A 17,865-nucleotide genomic window follows, 5' to 3' on the forward strand; every position below is an offset into this window, starting at 1 on the left:
CCTGCACTCTGCCGCTCTATTCTTCACCAATTATATGTGAATTGCTTCTTCTCATATTCAGTTTGATTACCGAGAGAGGTGGTGTCAGAAGTGAGAAATCAAAATCACCGTGCCCGCTGAAGATTCTGAGTGTTTCAAACCATACTTTCCGTATGCAGCACTGTCGTGTATAATGTATTCATTGCATAGCCACACTGTAGTCAGTGTCCGACCTTGCTCCTGAACAGAGCAGTCTGCTTAGTTGGCAAGGTGACAGGTTTTAGATGTAGGCCTCTAGGGGGTAAGGGGGCTCATTCTGCAGCCAGCTACCTTACAGTTAGGGTTTTCACGATACCAAAATTTTTATTTTTATTTCGATACCATAAAAAAGTGTTGCGATACTTGATACCATTCGAAACCACGCGGAAAAAAATAAAGCGCCAATAAAGCCGCGTGCATTCCGCATTTTATGGAACGTCCGGCCCATAATGGAACAGTCTGATCCTATTTTTTGGGGGGACAAGGTGACAAAAAAATGGCGAATCGTGCAGTTTTTTTTTATTTTTTATTAATTTTTTCTGTTATGGCGTTCACCGCATAGATATTTAATAGTTCGCACTTTTTCAAGCTTGGCGCTTTGTAATATGTTTATTTATATATTTTATATGTAAAATTGGGAAAGGGGGTGATTTATACTTAATATATTGGTGTTTGTTTTTTTTTAAGCTTTTTTACTTTTTATTTATTTCCTTCCTTAGGGGCTAGAACCTGGGATCTTTTCATTCCTTGTCCTATTCGCCCCAATAGAGATCTATTGGGGTGAATAGGACCTTCTCTTCCCGCCACATCGCTCAGGAAGCTCCTCTTAGGCGGGCATCCTCCTACGGCTGCGCTCGCTCCTGGCTCTGGTAGGAACTATTGTCTCCTCTCTTCAGGTCACTGTACCCTCTCAAGCCTCGAGGTGTTTTTTTTTTCCCCTGGGTAACCATCATGTCTGATCCCACGGGTGCTCATCCTAAGCTGCCCATAGCTGTCCATTATGCCTGCTCCATGTATCAGGCAAAATTCCATTGTGGGCAACCAGATTCGGTCTGCACTGCTTGTCAGGTACCCAGGCAGGGCCCCCCTTCAGCCCGTACTTATGCATTCCCCTCTGGGGTAGAAAACCTCTCAAAAATCTCCCAATTCACCCTATCTATAGTGTCGCTTGGTTGAGAATCCGCCTCCAGCACAGGCTGCACTTCCCTCGGATGCACCCTCTAGAGCTTCTTGCTCGGGTGACACCCCCCCCATCCCTACCCCAGGTCACTTCCCTCTGGTGAATCCGTCAGTACACGGCAATCGCAAAAGCGTCCCAGAGCAGAAAACGTTTCCTCCTCAGACGCATCTCCCTCTCCACCCCGTGTAAGATCTCACTCAGGTTTTTATTCTCCTGGGGACATGCAGTCTGAAGGAGTGGTAGAGAATTCTGATTTGTACATGGGTACGGAGCAGCCTTCCAAGTTGGCCTCCACTGTAGATAGCCTCATTGCTGCCATCCGTGACACCTTCCAGGTGCAGGATGATTCCCCCCCTCCCCCCACTGACCAACAGAGGGTATCTTTTTTCCGTCCAAAACATGCCTCAAAGGTGTTTCCTCGCCATAATGATTTTTCTGCTGTGGTTTCTAAGGCTTGGGATCATTCAGACATGCGATTTTTTCACCCCTAAAAAGCTGGATGTTCTATATCCATTCCCAGCGGATTGTCTCCACATGGGCATCCCTTCATAAGGTCGACCCACCAGTGGCACGGCTAGCCAAAAATACGGCTATTCCTGTAGACGATGGGTCCTCCCTGAAGACCGTCGGATGGAATCCTTGACGAAGTCCCTCTTTGCAGCTACAGGGTCAGCCCTTAGGCCCATGTTCGCCTCCGCATGGGTGGCAAAGGCAATCTCTGAGTGGGGCAGCCAGCTTAACCAGGACCTGGTATCTGAAGTCCCTGCTCAGGATCTTCTCTGCCTGGGTGATCAGCTGTGCCAAGAATCGAAGATCCTCTGCGAAGCGTCCTTGGACGTAGGTGCCCTCATTGCGCGCTCTTCAGCTCTTGCAGTCACCTTATGCCGCAAGCTCTGGCTAAAGGTGTGGGCAGCGGGCGCGACTTCCAAGCGTTCTCTAACCGGACTTCCCTTCACCAGGGCCCGTCTCTTTGGGAGGTAAGAGCACCCATCTCCCACAACCTCGATCGAAGTGTGCCTCTCACGCTAGGTCAGGTTCCTCCCATGGTAGGCCCTTTCGTCTATTCGCTAGTTCCCAGCCCCGCGGTGAGCTCTTTCGCAGAGCGGGGGGTTACTTCCCAGGATCTGCGCAAAATGCCGTCCTTTCGGGCGCATCCATCCTGTCGTCCCAGGACTCAGGCCGCTCGACCTTCCGCGGCTAAGCAATCCTCAGCCTAAGGTCTCCGACGCTTGGGCACTCGAGATTGTATCCTCAGGGTATGCGATCGAGTTCTCGTCCCTCCCCCAGACAGGTTTTTTCAATCCCGTCCTCCACGGGACCCCGAGCGGTCGGCCGCCTTCTCCCAGGCCATTCAGTCCCTCCTGGGCCAAGGAGTCATCTCTCATGTTCCGCCAGCAAGAGAGGTTCAAGGGGTTCTACTCAAACCTTTTTGTGGTCCCCAAAAAGGAGGGCTCTGTGCACCCAATCCTGGACCTCAAACTTCTGAACAGGTTCCTCCGTCTCCAGCGGTTTCGGATGGAATCCCTTTGTTCTGTAATTGCTTCTCTAGAACGGGGGGAATTCCTTTCGGCTGTAGATATCCAGGACGCATACCTTCACGTCCACATCGCACGGAGCCATCAGCGCTTCCTAAAGGTTTGCAATTGGAGACTATCATTACCAGTTTGTTGCCCTCCCGTTCGGGCTCTGGCGACTGCGCCTCGGGTCTTCACAAAAATTCTGGCCCCTCTTCTCACCCTGCTTCGTTCCATAGGCATCTTCCTTATGCCTTTTCTGGACGACATCCTCATCAAGGCTCCCTCTTTCGCTCAAGCGTTGAGCAGCGTAAAGATCACGCTGGAAGCCCTTGTGACTGGTCAATCTTCAGATATCATCTCTGACTCCCTCCAGACAACTTGTGTTTCTGGGTATGCTTCTGGACACGGAAGCGGCACAAGTTCGCCTTGGCCTTACACCGCTCGGTGAGAGTTCTTATTAACTGCAGGCTCCCGTCCATTCGCCACTGCATGAAGACGTTAGGGAAGATGGTCGCCTGTTTCGAGGCGATTCCCTTTGCCTAGTTCCACTCTCGCACGTTCCAGAGAGCGATCCTGTGCTCCTGGGACAAATCGTCCGAGTCTGGACTATCCCATCCACCTCTCTCCTCAGGTGAGGTCGTCCCTCTGTTTGTGGCTGTGTGTTTCAGTTCTGAGAAGGTCCTTCCTTCCAATATCCTGGACGGTTGTTACCACCGACGCCAGTCTGCAAGGTTGGGGAGGAGTTTTCCCTCCCAGGACAGTCAAAGGCACATGGTCTCGAATGGAGTCCAAGCTTCCGATTAATGTCCTGGAGCCCAGGGCGATTCCTCTATCCCTCCAGCACTGGACCCATCTCCTGAGGGGTCGCCCGGTCAGAGTCCAGTCGGACAACGCCACGATGGTGGCGTACATCAACTACCAGGAATCTGCCAAGATCTCGCGTTTGGCGGAGGCCCACGTACCGGCAATTTCAGCAATCTACATCCTGGGTGTGGAGAACTGGACTGTGGATTTCATCAGGACGACAATAGATCCGGGCGAGTGGTCCCTGCACCTGGAGGTGTTTGAGGCGATCTGTCTACGTTGGGGTCGCCTGGACGTGGACTTGATGGCCTCAAGACTCATTCGAAAACTTCCCACCTTCCTCTCCCGAGCAAGAGATCCGGAAGCTTGCGGCGTGGATGCCCTGATCTCCCCTTTGTGTTCCCCCCCCTTTACCCTCCTACCCAGGGTTCTATGGAAGATCAGGATGGAGGGCATTCCGACGATCCTAGTCGCCCCAGATTGGCCCTGTCGCGCGTGGTACGCCAACCTCTTTCTCCTTCTAGGAGACGTCCCTTGGTCAGTGCCACTCAGAGACTACCTTCTTTCGCAGGGTCTGGTCTTTTACCAGCATTTAAGGTCTCTTCGTTTGACGGCGTGGCTATTGAAACCGCCTTTCTGAAGCGGTCGGTTTTCGGTGGATGTCATCCGCACTATGATTCAGGCCAGGAAGCCTGCATCGTCCAGGATCTATTACAGGACCTGGAGGTCCTTCCTGGGTTTCTGTGAAAGCCTGAACATTTCCCCACTTTGTTTTTCTCTCCCCACGGTCCTGTCCTGTCGGCACTTTCGTTCCCCTTCCAGCGCCCTCTGGCCCCTCTGGGGCCTGTAAAAACCTTCCTTCAGGGCGTGGCACATACGGTTCCGCCGTACCTTCCTCCTTTACCGCCTTGGGATCTGAATTTAGTGCTCTCAGCGCTCCAGGCTTCTCCCTCTGAGCCCTTGCGGGAGATTTCGCTCTGAATCCTGTCCTGGAAGGTAGTTTTTCTTGTATCTATCACATCCATCAGACGGGTATCCGAGTTGGCGGCGGTTTCTTGCAGAGAACCCTTCCTGGTTCTTCATAAGGATAAAGCGGTTCTCCGGCCCGTTCCTTCCTTTCTCCCGAAGGTGGTCACTGACTTCCATATCAACGAAGAAATGGTCCGTCCTTCACTGTGTGTCCCTCTCCTGCACACCTTAAGGAAAGGGAGTTACACCATTTGGATGTTGTCAGGGCTCTGAAGATTTATTTAGCAGCCTCCGGTCCCTTCCGGCGTACAGACTCCCTTTTTGTCATTCTGGAGGGTCCTCGCAAGGGATTGGCGGCCTCCAAGGTGGCAATCGCACATTGGATTCGGTCTGCAATTGCGGAGGCATACCGGGGCAGGGTTTTGCCATTAGGTGTCACGGCTCACTCCACCAGAGCGGTGGGCGCATCTTGGGCTCAAAAGAATCACGCTTCGGCCTCTAAGTTGTGTAAGGCGGCTACTTGGTCCTCCTTACACACATTCACAACATTTTTACCAGGTGCATACTTATGCATCAGCGGACGCTGCCTTGGGCCGCATGGTCTTGCAGGCGGCAGTTTCTTAGATGCCTGCAGGGATGCTTGCTTCCATTTTGCAGTGTGTTTTTTTTTTTTTTTTTTCCTTCCCCTCCCTGTGGACTGCTTTTGAAAGTCCCACGGTTCCTTTGTTCTCCAATGAATATTGAGAAAACGAGATTTTTGTAAAACTTACCAGTAAAATCTCTTTCTCGCTCTTCTTTGGGGGGGACAGCACCCACCCAGTATTGTTGTTCGGCCACAGTTGTGGCAGTTGCTGGTTAGTACCCTGTTGGGTCCTTTGGCATGGTTGGTGTTCCACGTTTTTTTTTTCGTTGGTTGGCTTGCTTCTCCTGCTGCTTGTGCACAAACTGAAGCGCTCTCTCCAGGCTGGAGGGGGTATAGCTGCCATGGGAGGGGCTAACAGCTTCTACCTAGTGTCAACACCTTCTAGAGGACATAGCTATACCCACGGTTCCGGTGTCCCCCAATGAAGAGCGAGAGAGATTTTACTGGTAAGTTTTACAAAAATCTCGTTTTTTGTTTTAGGGGCTGAATGCCCGAAAAAAATGTCATTAACGGTTTCATTGTTTTAATTCTTAATGGTGTCAAATCACAGTGAAAACTGTTCCCCCTCCGTTTAGTCATTTTGAGGCTTAATCATGTGTTTTTTGGAACGAAAATGTTAGAGGTTGGCCAGATTGCAGTGTAAGGCTACTTTCACACCTGCGTTAGGTGCGGATCTGTCTGGTATCTGCACCTATAATGCAAACGCTTAGATCCGTTCAGAACGGATCCGTTTGCATTACCATGAACAAAAAAAAATTATATATATATATATATATATATATATATATATATATATATATATATATATATATATATATATATATATAAATTTTTTATTTTATTTTTTTTCATGATAATGCAAACGGATCCGTTTTGACTTTACATTGAAAGTCAATGGGGGACGGATCCGTTTGAAAATTGAGCCATATTGTGTCAACTTCAAACGGATCCGTCCCCATTGACTTACATTGTAAGTCTGGACGGATCCGTTTGCCTCCGCACGGCCAGGCGGACACCCAAACGCTGCAAGCTGCGTTCAGGGGTCCGCCTGCTGAGCGGAGGACAAACGGTGCCAAACTGATGCATTCTGAGCAGATCCGCATCCACTCAGAATGCATTAGGGCTGGACGGATCCGTTCGGGGCCGCTTGTGAGAGCCTTCAAACGGAACTCACAAGTGGAACCCCGAACGCTAGTGTGAAAGTAGCCTAATTAGGGAAAAAGTCATATACAGTCATATATGCTCCATACAAGCATAGGACCGCTACGGGAGAGTATACAATCATCTAATAGAGGCACCAGCTGGCCCAATGTCAGCGAAGTAAACCTACTCCACTGTCATCCTCCACATCCACGGGCTGCAATATGCCAGCCACTGCTTCCTCTGGCTACTCGCTTTTATTCTGCGCAGGTGCTGATTGTCAAATGGACATGTCCAACTCCTGCGTAGCTACAAGCAGCAGAATCCACTGTAAATCCATTCCATGTCCAATAAATTTATTTTTCTTTCTGGGTTTAGTTCACGCACAGAGTCTTGCAGTTATGCTTTTGCCATGCTATTTAAAAGGTATAAAGTGATCAATTTTTACGTCTTGTGGCTACATAAGGTAAATGGCTTTTATTTAATTGCTTTTTTTTTTCTACAGAAAACGTCTTGAAGCTTCTGATACAAATTCATTTGGGAATGATGTGTATAGTGTGACTTTTCAAGATAAGGGAAATTACCCACTGTTTGGATGCCAGTATGACTTTAAGTTAGAAGGTGTGGTTAATGTCCCTGAATTTCTAGTGTACTTTCCAGTACTCGTAGAGTAAGTTCTTTTTTTTTTATTTCAAGCTATATTTATTGTGGACTAGCACTTTAGAGGAAGAATTAAAAGCTATACCTTTTATGTTTGATCAATATGTAATACTTAAAATGTCCCTTTAGCAAAATGTTTGATATGTCCTAGCTTGCGGATGCTTGCGATTTTCACGCAACCCCATTCACTTCTATGGGGCCTGCGTTGCGTGAAAAACGCACAATATAGAGCATGCTGCGATTTTCACGTAATGCATAATTGATGCGTGAAAATCACCGCTCATGTGAACAGCCCCATAGAAATGAATGGGTCGGTATTCAGTGCGGGTGCAATGCGTTCACCTCACGCATCGCATCCGCGCAGGATACTCGCCCGTGTGAAAGGGGCCTAAGAGTTTTGAGGTCTTTGTGATGAGACCCCCACCAAATGCTAAAACCAGGAGAAAAGCTTTTAAAGGGATGTTCTGGTTGTAATAAGTTATCCCCTATCTACAGGATGGAGTATAGCTATTAGATTACCTACCATTGAGACCTCCACTGATCACGAGAACAGAGACCCTGTACCCCTCTGGGCACCCAGAAATGAACAACAGGTCACATAAGCACTACTGCGAAGAGTCCTGCAGACAGCCGAGTACAGTGCTAGGCTTTTTCTAGAAGCGAAGAGAGACATATCAAAAGTTTTGCTAAAGTAGAGGTTGAATTAAATTGGTTGTTCAGGCTTTTACTACGGATCGACCAGTATAGATTTTTTTAGAGCCGATACCGATAACCTGTGAACTGTCAGCCTGATAGCCGATAACTTCTACCAATATTCTGTGCATTTTAATTTTTGCATTTTTTCTGTTACGATGTTCACCACATAGGAGATTTATTTTATTTATATATTTTTTTAATGGTTTGGACTTTTCGGACGTGGCAATATGTGATTATATTTGTTTATATATTTTATATGTAAAATTGGGAAAGGGGGTGATTTTTATACTAAATAATTTTTTTTAATTTTTTTTTTACTTTTTATTTAATAACTATTCCCCCCCCCCCCTTAGGGGCTAGAACCTGGGATCTTTTAATCCCTTGTCCTATTCACCCTGATAGCGCTCTATTAGGGTGAATAGGACTTCACACTCTCCCTGCTGCCCTGTGTATAGTACACAGCAGCAGGGAGATTACCATGGCAGCCAGGACACTACTCAAGCCCTGGCTGCCATGGTAACCAATCGGAGCCCCAGGATTACACTGCTGGGGCTCCAATCAGAAGCTGCCACCAATGGAGGGGAGGGGACCCTGTGGCCACTGCCGCCAATGACTTTAATACTGAGGGGGTTGGGGATGGGCCACACTTCACCACCAATGATTTTAATACTAAGGGGGTTGGGGGTGGGCCGCACTGCACCACCAATGATTTTAATACTGAGGGGGTTGCGGGGAGGGCGCACTGCGCCACCAATGTTTTGAATACTGGGGAGGGCGCACTGTGCCACCAATGATTAACGTTTAATACAGGAGGCGGGTCTGTCGGCGCAGAATCACATAGCTGGCACCCTGCCTCTGACAGGGAGCTGCGATCAGTGGCAGCAGTTAAACCCCTCAGGTGCGGCACCTAAGGGGTTAACTGCCACTGAACGCAGCTTCCTGTCATATAGGCTGGGCACTGCCTCCTGTATTTGTATTAGATGTTAATTATCATTGGTGGCGCAGTGCGCCCGCCCCTCCTGCTCCCGTCTCTCCTCATTGGTAGTGCGGCACAAGGGGGAGGGGGAGAGTGACTCCTTCTCCCCTGTGCTGCTGAGGAAACATGAGTGCGCTGACAGCAGCACGCTCATGTTATGGGATGGCGCGCTGGATGCATTATCGGCATATCGGAAAGGTTAGATACCGATAACTTTAAAAATCATGAATATCGGCTGATAATATCGGTAACTTCGATAATCGGTCGATCCCTAGCTTTTACTATTGATCATCAATATCAGCTGTATGAGGAGACAGTGCGCACGGTGGCAAAGCAGCAGCAGAGCAGGAAGAGAAAAGGCACGTGCGCACTGCTCACGCTGTCTCCTCATACAGCTGTTCGGAGGGGGTGCTGGGTGTCGGACCCCGACCAATCTGATATTGATGACCTATCCTGAGAATAGGTCATCTGTAGTAAAAGCCCGGACAACCCCTTTTAATTACAGACCAGTCATTCATAACTCTAAAACCACCTGCGTAACATTGTGTTGGACCCCTTTGTGCCGCCAAAACAACTCTGACCTGTCCAGGCACAGGCTCCACAATACATTGAGGGTGTTCTGTGGCATCTGACGCGATGACAGCAAGTAGCGACAACCTTTTTATATATACAACGTAAGCCAAATGTAAAGTTGACAACATTGTCATTTTTCCAGCATGTTCAAAGTTGTTGAAATCTTAATTACACGTGACAACTAATGGACTGCAGAACACCTTAACGGTGCTGACAGACTATGATTTATTTTATTTTTTTTCATTTGTAATAAAAAAAAAAAAATTGGAGGCTGTGATGGCATTTTTTGTTACTTTTTTTGAAACTCCCCACTCTGAGCATGCTGTGATTTGATAAGATTGGCAAGGGACAAAAATGCCAAGAAACTGTCTTAAAATGTCACTGTAAGACAAATGATTTTAAGGCATTGTGTAGTTTTCTAATTTCTCAGCATGTAGCGTCTCTCCAAAAAAAGGCGTGATAACAAAAGTGTTTTTTTTGGGGGAAAGAAAAGTGTGTATCTTCCCTAACAAAGTATTAAAATGCTGTCTCTTTAAGTAAAGTAAATAATTCCTAGCTAACAAAGCTTTGGCTGTAAGTCCCTTTTAGAAGTTTCTGGTGCTGTCCCTGAAGGTGCCCATATATTTGGGGTTTTAAACATTTGCCAATGTCAGAATGACCTGAAAATAAAAGCTCGTAGTTAAGCAATTGTCCAGGAGGTGGCACTGTGCTTGTTTCAAATGCTTGAAAAAGGACACAAAGTCGAGAGCAGAAGAATAGGCACATGATGGATTCGAATTTTGAGAGCGTGGGAGGAAATAACACATCTATTTATTTTGCAGAATGGCCAAGAAGTATAAAATGAAACTCATTTACAAGAGGACCTTTAAAGAATTTTTTGAAGAGAAGGTTAAAAATGATGAACAGAAAATGTTGCTGAGAAAAATGCAGGCTTTGGAGGTAATTTGTTAAGTCCGTTTAATGGCGAGGACTGTGGTTGTGTGCCATATCCTGTACGCCATTAGATTAGTAATGTAAAGTGTGAAAAACTAAGGGATGCATTCAAATGAAATTATTTTCTTTCTGGAGTTTTCTCATTAATTTCCAGTTTTGTGCTCCTCAAGAAAAGCGGCGGTTAGCTCTAGCCTACGTGTTTGCTGCTGCAGACAATGAATCGTAAAGGAAATGGCTCTTCACGTGAAGATCCAGTTACTATAGCTTGAATATAATTGCAATATATAATTACATCCGCCTACAGACATGATTAGCCAGATACACAGTGTAATTTGCAAACTATTTAGAAACAACTGATGCATCTCCTTCCCAAGTAACTGAACTTGGATGGTCTTTGTGTTGACGAGTGTCCTGTCTGTCCTCCAGAGCTTAGTTTCACAGCGTTATGATACAGTGGAAATATATCACAAATCCACAGCGCCGGTGTTCTGTCATTCTGGTGGACCTTATCAAGATGTGTAAGGTCCACCAGAAGGACAGGACACCGGCTTTGGATGTTTCACATTCCTCCTCAATGTGCTTGTGCAGTGAGGTGGAGCGAGTGGCTCAGACCCCTGTTTCAGTGATTAGTTAAGCCCCCAAAATAGGTGATTCATGTCCATTGCAGGAAAACTCTTTAGACCGGGTACTTGTGGTTGTAAATATAGTCAACCAACTTTAAGGCAATTGAAAACTGATATTGGCCACACATATACACACATTTTGTTGAACTTACTGTAACTTGCTTTTGGGAGGATTTCATGTACAGTCGTGGCCAAAAGTTTTGAGAATGACACAAACATTCGTTTTCACAAAGTTAGCTGCTAAACTGCTTTTAGATCTTTGTTTCAGTTGTTTCTGTGATGTAGTGAAATATAATTACACGCACTTCATACGTTTCAAAGGCTTTTATCGACAATTACATGACATTTATGCAAAGAGTCAGTATTTGCAGTGTTGGCCCTTCTTTTTCAGGACCTCTGCAATTCGACTGGGCATGCTCTCAATCAACTTCTGGGCCAATTCCTGACAGCAACCCATTCTTTCATAATCCCTTCTTGGAGTTTGTCAGAATTAGTGGGTTTTTGTTTGTCCACCCGCCTCTTGAGGATTGACCACAAGTTCTCAATGGGATTAAGATCTGGGGAGTTTCCAGGCCATGGACCCAAAATGTCAACGTTTTGGTCCCCGAGCCACTTAGTTATCACTTTTGCCTTATGGCACGGTGCTCCATCGTGCTGGAAAATGCATTGTTCTTCACCAAACTGTTGTTGGATTGTTGGAAGAAGTTGCTGTTGGAGGGTGTTTTGGTACCATTCTTTATTCATGGCTGTGTTTTTGGGCAAAATTGTGAGTGAGCCCACTCCCTTGGATGAGAAGCAACCCCACACATGAACGGTCTCAGGATGCTTTACTGTTGGCATGACACAGGACTGATGGTAGCGCTCACCTTTTCTTCTCCGGACAAGCCTTTTTCCAGATGCCCCAAACAATCGGAAAGAGGCTTCATCGGAGAATATGACTTTGCCCCAGTCCTCAGCAGTCCATTCACCAAACTTTCTGCAGAAGATCAATCTGTCCCTGATGTTTTTTTTTTTGAGAGAAGTGGCTTCTTTGCTTCCCTTCTTGACACCAGGCCATCTTCCAAAAGTCTTCGCCTCACTGTACGTGCAGATGCGCTCACACCTGCCTGCTGCCATTCCTGAGCAAGCTCTGCACTGGTGGCACTCCGATCCCGCAGCTGAATCCTTTTTAGGAGACGATCCTGGCGCTTGCTGGACTTTCTTGGACGCCCTGAAGCCTTCTTAACAAGAATTGAACCTCTTTCCTTGAAGTTCTTGATTATCCTATAAATTGTTGATTGAGGTGCAATCTTAGTAGCCACAATATCCTTGCCTGTGAAGCCATTTTTATGCAACGCAATGATGGCTGCACGCGTTTCTTTGCAGGTCACCATGGTTAACAATGGAAGAACAATGATTTCAAGCATCACCCTCCTTTTAACATGTCAAGTCTGCCATTTTAACCCAATTAGCCTGACATAATGATCTCCAGCCTTGTGCTCGTCAACATTCTCACCTGAGTTAACAAGACGATTACTGAAATGATCTCAGCAGGTCCTTTAATGACAGCAATGAAATGCAGTGGAAAGTTTTTTTTTTTTGTTTGTTTGTTTTTGGGATTAAGTTAATTTTCATGGCAAAGAAGGACTATGCAATTCATCTGATCAGTCTTCATAACATTCTGGAGTATATGCAAATTGCTATTATAAAAACTTAAGCAGCAACTTTTCCAATATTAATGTAATTCTCAAAACTTTTGGCCACGACTGTAGATTTTGTTGTGGAATATTCAACAAAATGTGGCACTAAGACTACAAGACTAAGGTTGTGTTACTTATTCAGTTCCTGAAAGAACTAGTATGCTGTTTCTGTCCTGAGGAAAGAATATTCTCCTAACCTCGATGGGGGAAACTTGAGAGTAACTTAGTAAAAAAAATAATAATAATTGGTGTGTGTGTGTGTATAATATATATATATATATATGTGTGTGTGTGTGTGTGTATATATTTTATAATATATATGAAAAAGAGGGCAGCACAGCCTAAAAGTGGAAATGGGTGCACGGCCCACTTGGAATCCCACAACAATAGGTAGGAAAAAGGCAGCACTCCAAAAAATTTAATTACAAAAATACTTTATTCACCTCAGTGGTGACGTTTCGGCTCTATATCAGAGCCTTTCTCAAGCAAAGTAACAGGACACAGTGAACAATATACACTCACCTAAAGAATTATTAGGAACACCTGTTCTATTTCTCATTAATGCAATTATCTAGTCAACCAATCACATGGCAGTTGCTTCAATGCATTTAGGGGGGTGGTCCTGGTCAAGACAATCTCCTGAACTCCAAACTGAATGTCAGAATGGGAAAGAAAGGTGATTTAAGCAATTTTGAGCGTTGCATGGTTGTTGGTGCCAGACGGGCCGGTCTGAGTATTTCACAATCTGCTCAGTTACTGGGATTTTCATGCACAACCATTTCTAGGGTTTACAAAGAATGGTGTGAAAAGGGAAAAACATCCAGTATGCGGCAGTCCTGTGGGCAAAAATGCCTTGTGGATGCTAGAGGTCAGAGGAGAATGGGCCGACTGATTCAAGCTGATAGAGCAACGTTGACTGAAATAACCACTCGTTACAACCGAGGTATGCAGCAAAGCATTTGTGAAGCCACAACATGCACAACCTTGAGGCGGATGGGCTACAACAGCAGAAGACCCCACCGGGTACCACTCATCGCCACTACAAATAGGAAAAAGAGGCTACAATTTGCACGAGCTCACCAAAATTGGACTGTTGAAGACTGGAAAAATGTTGCCTGGTCTGATGAGTCTCGATTTCTGTTGAGACATTCAAATGGTAGAGTCTGAATTTGGCGTAAACAGAATGAGAACATGTATCCATCATGCCTTGTTAGCACTGTGCAGGCTGGTGGTGGTGGTGTAATGGTGTGGGGGATGTTTTCTGGGCACACTTTAGGCCCCTTAGTGCCAATTGGGCATTGTTAAAATGCCACGGGCTACCTGAGCATTGTTTCTGACCATGTCCATCCCTTCATGACCACCATGTACCCATCCTCTGATGGCTACTTCCAGCAGGATAATGCACCATGTCGCAAAGCTCGAATCATTTCAAATTGGTTTCTTGAACATGACAATGAGTTCACTGTACTAAAATGGCCCCCACAGTCACCAGATCTCAACCCAATAGAGCATCTTTGGGATGTGGTGAAACGGGAGCTTCGTGCCCTGGATGTGCATCCCTCAAATCTCCATCAACTGCAAGATGCTATCCTATCAATATGGGCCAACATTTCTAAAGAATGCTATCAGCACCTTGTTGAATCAATGCCACGTAGAATTAAGGCAGTTCTGAAGGCAAAAGGGGGTCCAACACCGTATTAGTATGGTGTTCCTAATAATTCTTTAGGTGAGTGTATATACACCCACAGCTAATTGCGTCATATCACGTGATCGATACATAATTAGTGCATTAACTCCTTAACATCTGAATACAGAAATTAAAAACCTATCTTGATTTCAAAACATACATAATAGTGTTAATAAATACATTCCAACTATTACAAACATGATCAATAAAGTTACATATAACGTATGTGTACATGTGCAAAATTCATACTCTTAAATAGCTTTCAGAGCTTCTTAGTCTTGTATAAGTAAAGTGCTGTAATGGTTAAAAAGTGACGTGTGCATTAAACAGTGAGATCGATGACGAATAACATGATAAATAGGAAAATATATAATTTATTTAGAATTTTTTTTGTAGCTTTCAGAAATAAATGATGTGCCAATAAAGCCCAGTCTGTCATGAAAGTCACAATTGCTTGGCAAGCTCAACAAGTAAGAAAAAGGTTCAAACAAGCCCATAGTTAAAATCACAGGCCTGCCCTGCTTCATAAAGCGACCCTCCAGTTCCAGAAAAAAATTCCCTAGAACTGGGGAACTCACAGAACACTTACATGGAGACCTCCTTTTTGTATGTTTAAGGCTTTTTTGCAGGGCCGCGAAATGGACATACAAACCTTTGCAGGCCCCTTTGAAATGAGCAGGTCTGCATTCGACCCTCTAAAAATGCGGATGTGATGTGGACTGAAATTACAGTCGTGTGCATGATGCCTAATGGCAGATCAGCTGATTACCAGACTCCTCCACTTTCATCCTAGATGGCCAGAGCGGTTCTCGGGCTACCTGATGCATAGTATATGCTTTGCTTTTTTTTTTTTTTTTTGCGGGTACGGTCATGTGAACGGACCCTTAGGCCTCATGCACAAGACCGTATTTTCGGTTTCGCATCCGACCCTCATTTCAATGGGGCTGCAGAACATGTGGACAGCAGACCATATGCTATCTGCATCCATATGTCCGTTCGGCAGCCCTGCATAAAAGATAGAACATGTCCTATTGTCCGTTTTGCTGACAAGGATAGGAAATTCCTACAGGAGCTTGAAAATAAATGATAGCAAGTACACGGCCGAGATCTGTGTTTTTTGCGGAACCGCAATTTGCAGACCACAAAATGGATACGGTCGTATTCATGAGACCTTAGAAACATTAGAAATGAGATTGGTCACTGACATGGTCTTTGAATTAGTAGCGCTCCCTCCTAGGGACTGGTGTACAACACACCTTACAATGTAGACTCGGAAAGCCACAGTATAGACCTAGGATTAATGGTGCGGTATTGACACAGCGGGAGATGCAGGCTTTTACCATTTTATTCTTACTCATTCAATAAATCCTTTTTATGGGCTGAAACTATTATATGGTAGAACTGACACCGGTGTGATGCTTTCCTACAGTTCACCAAGTGGAAAGACTAGGCTTTTATTTTAGCAGCTTTCATTATGCTGCACTAGGAAAGAATTGATATGTACTTGTTCTTTTTTTCCAATATGTCTTTTTATTTATTTTTAACCTGATTCTGTTCAGCCTTTCTCTGTAGAGGTGTCCTTCAGTTGCCTTGTGCCATGCAGGACCCATCATTGTCATCTATTGTTAATAGCGGGAAGCTGTGGTTTCCACCTCCAGCTCTATATCAAAGGTGTTACCTTTCATTGTAACTCTGCCCTGAGCTGATAATGAGATGACTGCAGGCCCTATCCATTGTGCACACAACCCAAGCTGAAAAGTGATGTCTATAAAACAGCAAGGATTAGCCTTTTGTGAGGACTTAGTGGAAACGAGCAGGATGTCAGGATTTTTCTTGTAGATTGTGACATAGTTAAAAACATTCTGGACGAGTTGTTTCCTCCCTTAGCGCTCTGATTTAAACGTACTTCACGGATTGCCTCACAAAGGCACCATCATGTACATTTAACCCTTTCTACCCCGGAAGTTTATTTTTGTTTGTGTTTAAATTTTTCATCTCTGCCTTTTCCAGAGCCATAATTCTTTTGGGGTTTTTCTGTTTACATAGCTGTGTGAGGGCTTGTTTTTTGCAAGTTTTACTTTCCAATGTCACCATTTTAATATTGCAGATGATGGGAATTCCGCCAGTACTGTGTTTTTTTTTTTTTTTTTTTTTCTTTACAACGTTTGTTACTTTCATTCATTTATACAGGTCAATGCGAATTCCGGGATACCTTTTTTTTATCGTTCATTCCATTGGGGGACACAGACCATGGGTATAGCTTAGAGATATTACTAGGAGGGACACTATGCAAAAAAAGAAGCTCCTCCTTCTCGGGCTATACCCCCAGGCACCTCCAGGAGAACTTCAGTCTTTGCTTAGTGTCCGTCCAAGGAGGTTGACTCTTACTCTTCTCCTGTTTGTTATTTTCTGTTTTCAGATGGGGACGCAGGTCAGCATTGCGCTTTCCTGGCCCCTGTGGAGTGTCTGCCACGGTCTTCTGAAGGTTCCTGGCTACCTCCCATTCCCCCACAGAAGAAAAGTGGATCCAGGCTCGACATGTAAGCTCTGGCTTCCCACCAGCTGCTGGGACACCTGCTGCCTACCCTTCCCAAAGCACTGCCCTCCCTTGGAGTCAGATGTCTGAAGAGGTGACTCCCTGCTGGTCTGGACATCGAGGGAGCATGCTGAGCAGATAAGTATTGCCTGCTTCAATCTCCCTTCTCTCTCTTTCCTCCCCCCTATCTTCATGTCGTTTGTCTGGCACTCTGAGGCCGCCTGGGTGAGCTGGAAAAGGACCTGCTGGGGGCATTTTTTCCTAGGGGAGGGGGCCTTCCGGGTAGGGCTGATGATTCCCTATCTTCATTTTTCCTACCTGCCTACAACTCAAACGGCAGCTTAAGATCGGCAGAGACAGGACGCCTCTGCATATGATTATTTCTGTTCCTTTAGACTGCGGCCGCTGCGCTCTCTGCAGCTCCCTGCCGGACCGCTCCGTCATTCATTAACCCCCGCTGCGCCGTACGGCTATGGGGTGTAGTTTGAATCGCGCGCGCGCGCTTTTTTCGCGCCGCAATGACGCGCTCAAGGGGGCGGAGCTTCGGCGTCCGGCCTGTTTTCTCCTTACTCCGGAGACTCTGCTGGATTGTGGCCGTGCAGCTCCTCAGTGACCGGAGACTTCTGCTGTTTGCCTGGGTAGTAGGAATTGCAGCAACCTGGTAGGAAATCTGATTTACATTGGAATCCATCATGCCTAAACCTGGGGCCCCTAAGCCTTCCAAGGCTCCCTCTCAGGCTCCACTGGAGTCATGTAAGATATGCCTTAGGCCTTTTTCTGTCACTGGTTCCTGTGACTCATGCCCTGCTCCTGGACAGGATCAGCCTCCTTCTCTTGCTCAGCCCGGTCCTCCCTCTGCCCCTGCGGATCCAGCGGTACCCGCCTGGGCCTCCGCCATGTCTAATGCGGCAGCTGATCTGGCCTTAGTTGCCAAGGCAGCCATGTCCTTCATGGAGCGCATGGCGGCTACTACCCCTGTGGCAGCCACCACTCCATCTCCTCTCAGTGACTCTCACAGAGGGCGTCTGACTTCTAAAAGGCAGCGTGAGCGGCAGCATTCCTCCTCGGATGACTCCGCTTCTCCCCCTCGCCTTGAGGCATGCCCGGTTGACTCTCCCCCCCGCAGGGAACGCAAATCCGAAGGGGAATTGTCCGGATCGGACGAAGTCACGGAGCGGGTACCCCTGCCTAAGCTTTCCACCATGGTAACCGAGTTGGTGGCAGCCGTCCG

General features: G+C 46.2%; 1 protein-coding gene across 2 annotated transcripts in view; it reads left to right on the top strand.

The window, feature by feature from the left end:
* RNMT (RNA guanine-7 methyltransferase) overlaps positions 1-17,865 on the top strand; it is a 79,687-nt gene that overhangs the window by 51,238 nt on the left and 10,584 nt on the right. For both annotated transcript variants that reach the window (XM_040431858.1, XM_040431856.1), the window contains exons 8-9: positions 6,777-6,941; positions 9,998-10,115. In XM_040431858.1, coding sequence (XP_040287792.1) covers positions 6,777-6,941; positions 9,998-10,115 — 283 coding nt within the window. The remainder of the gene's footprint in view (positions 1-6,776; positions 6,942-9,997; positions 10,116-17,865) is intronic.

Source organism: Bufo bufo, chromosome 5, assembly GCF_905171765.1.
Source record: "Bufo bufo chromosome 5, aBufBuf1.1, whole genome shotgun sequence".
In the NCBI taxonomy this organism is placed as follows: domain Eukaryota; kingdom Metazoa; phylum Chordata; class Amphibia; order Anura; family Bufonidae; genus Bufo; species Bufo bufo.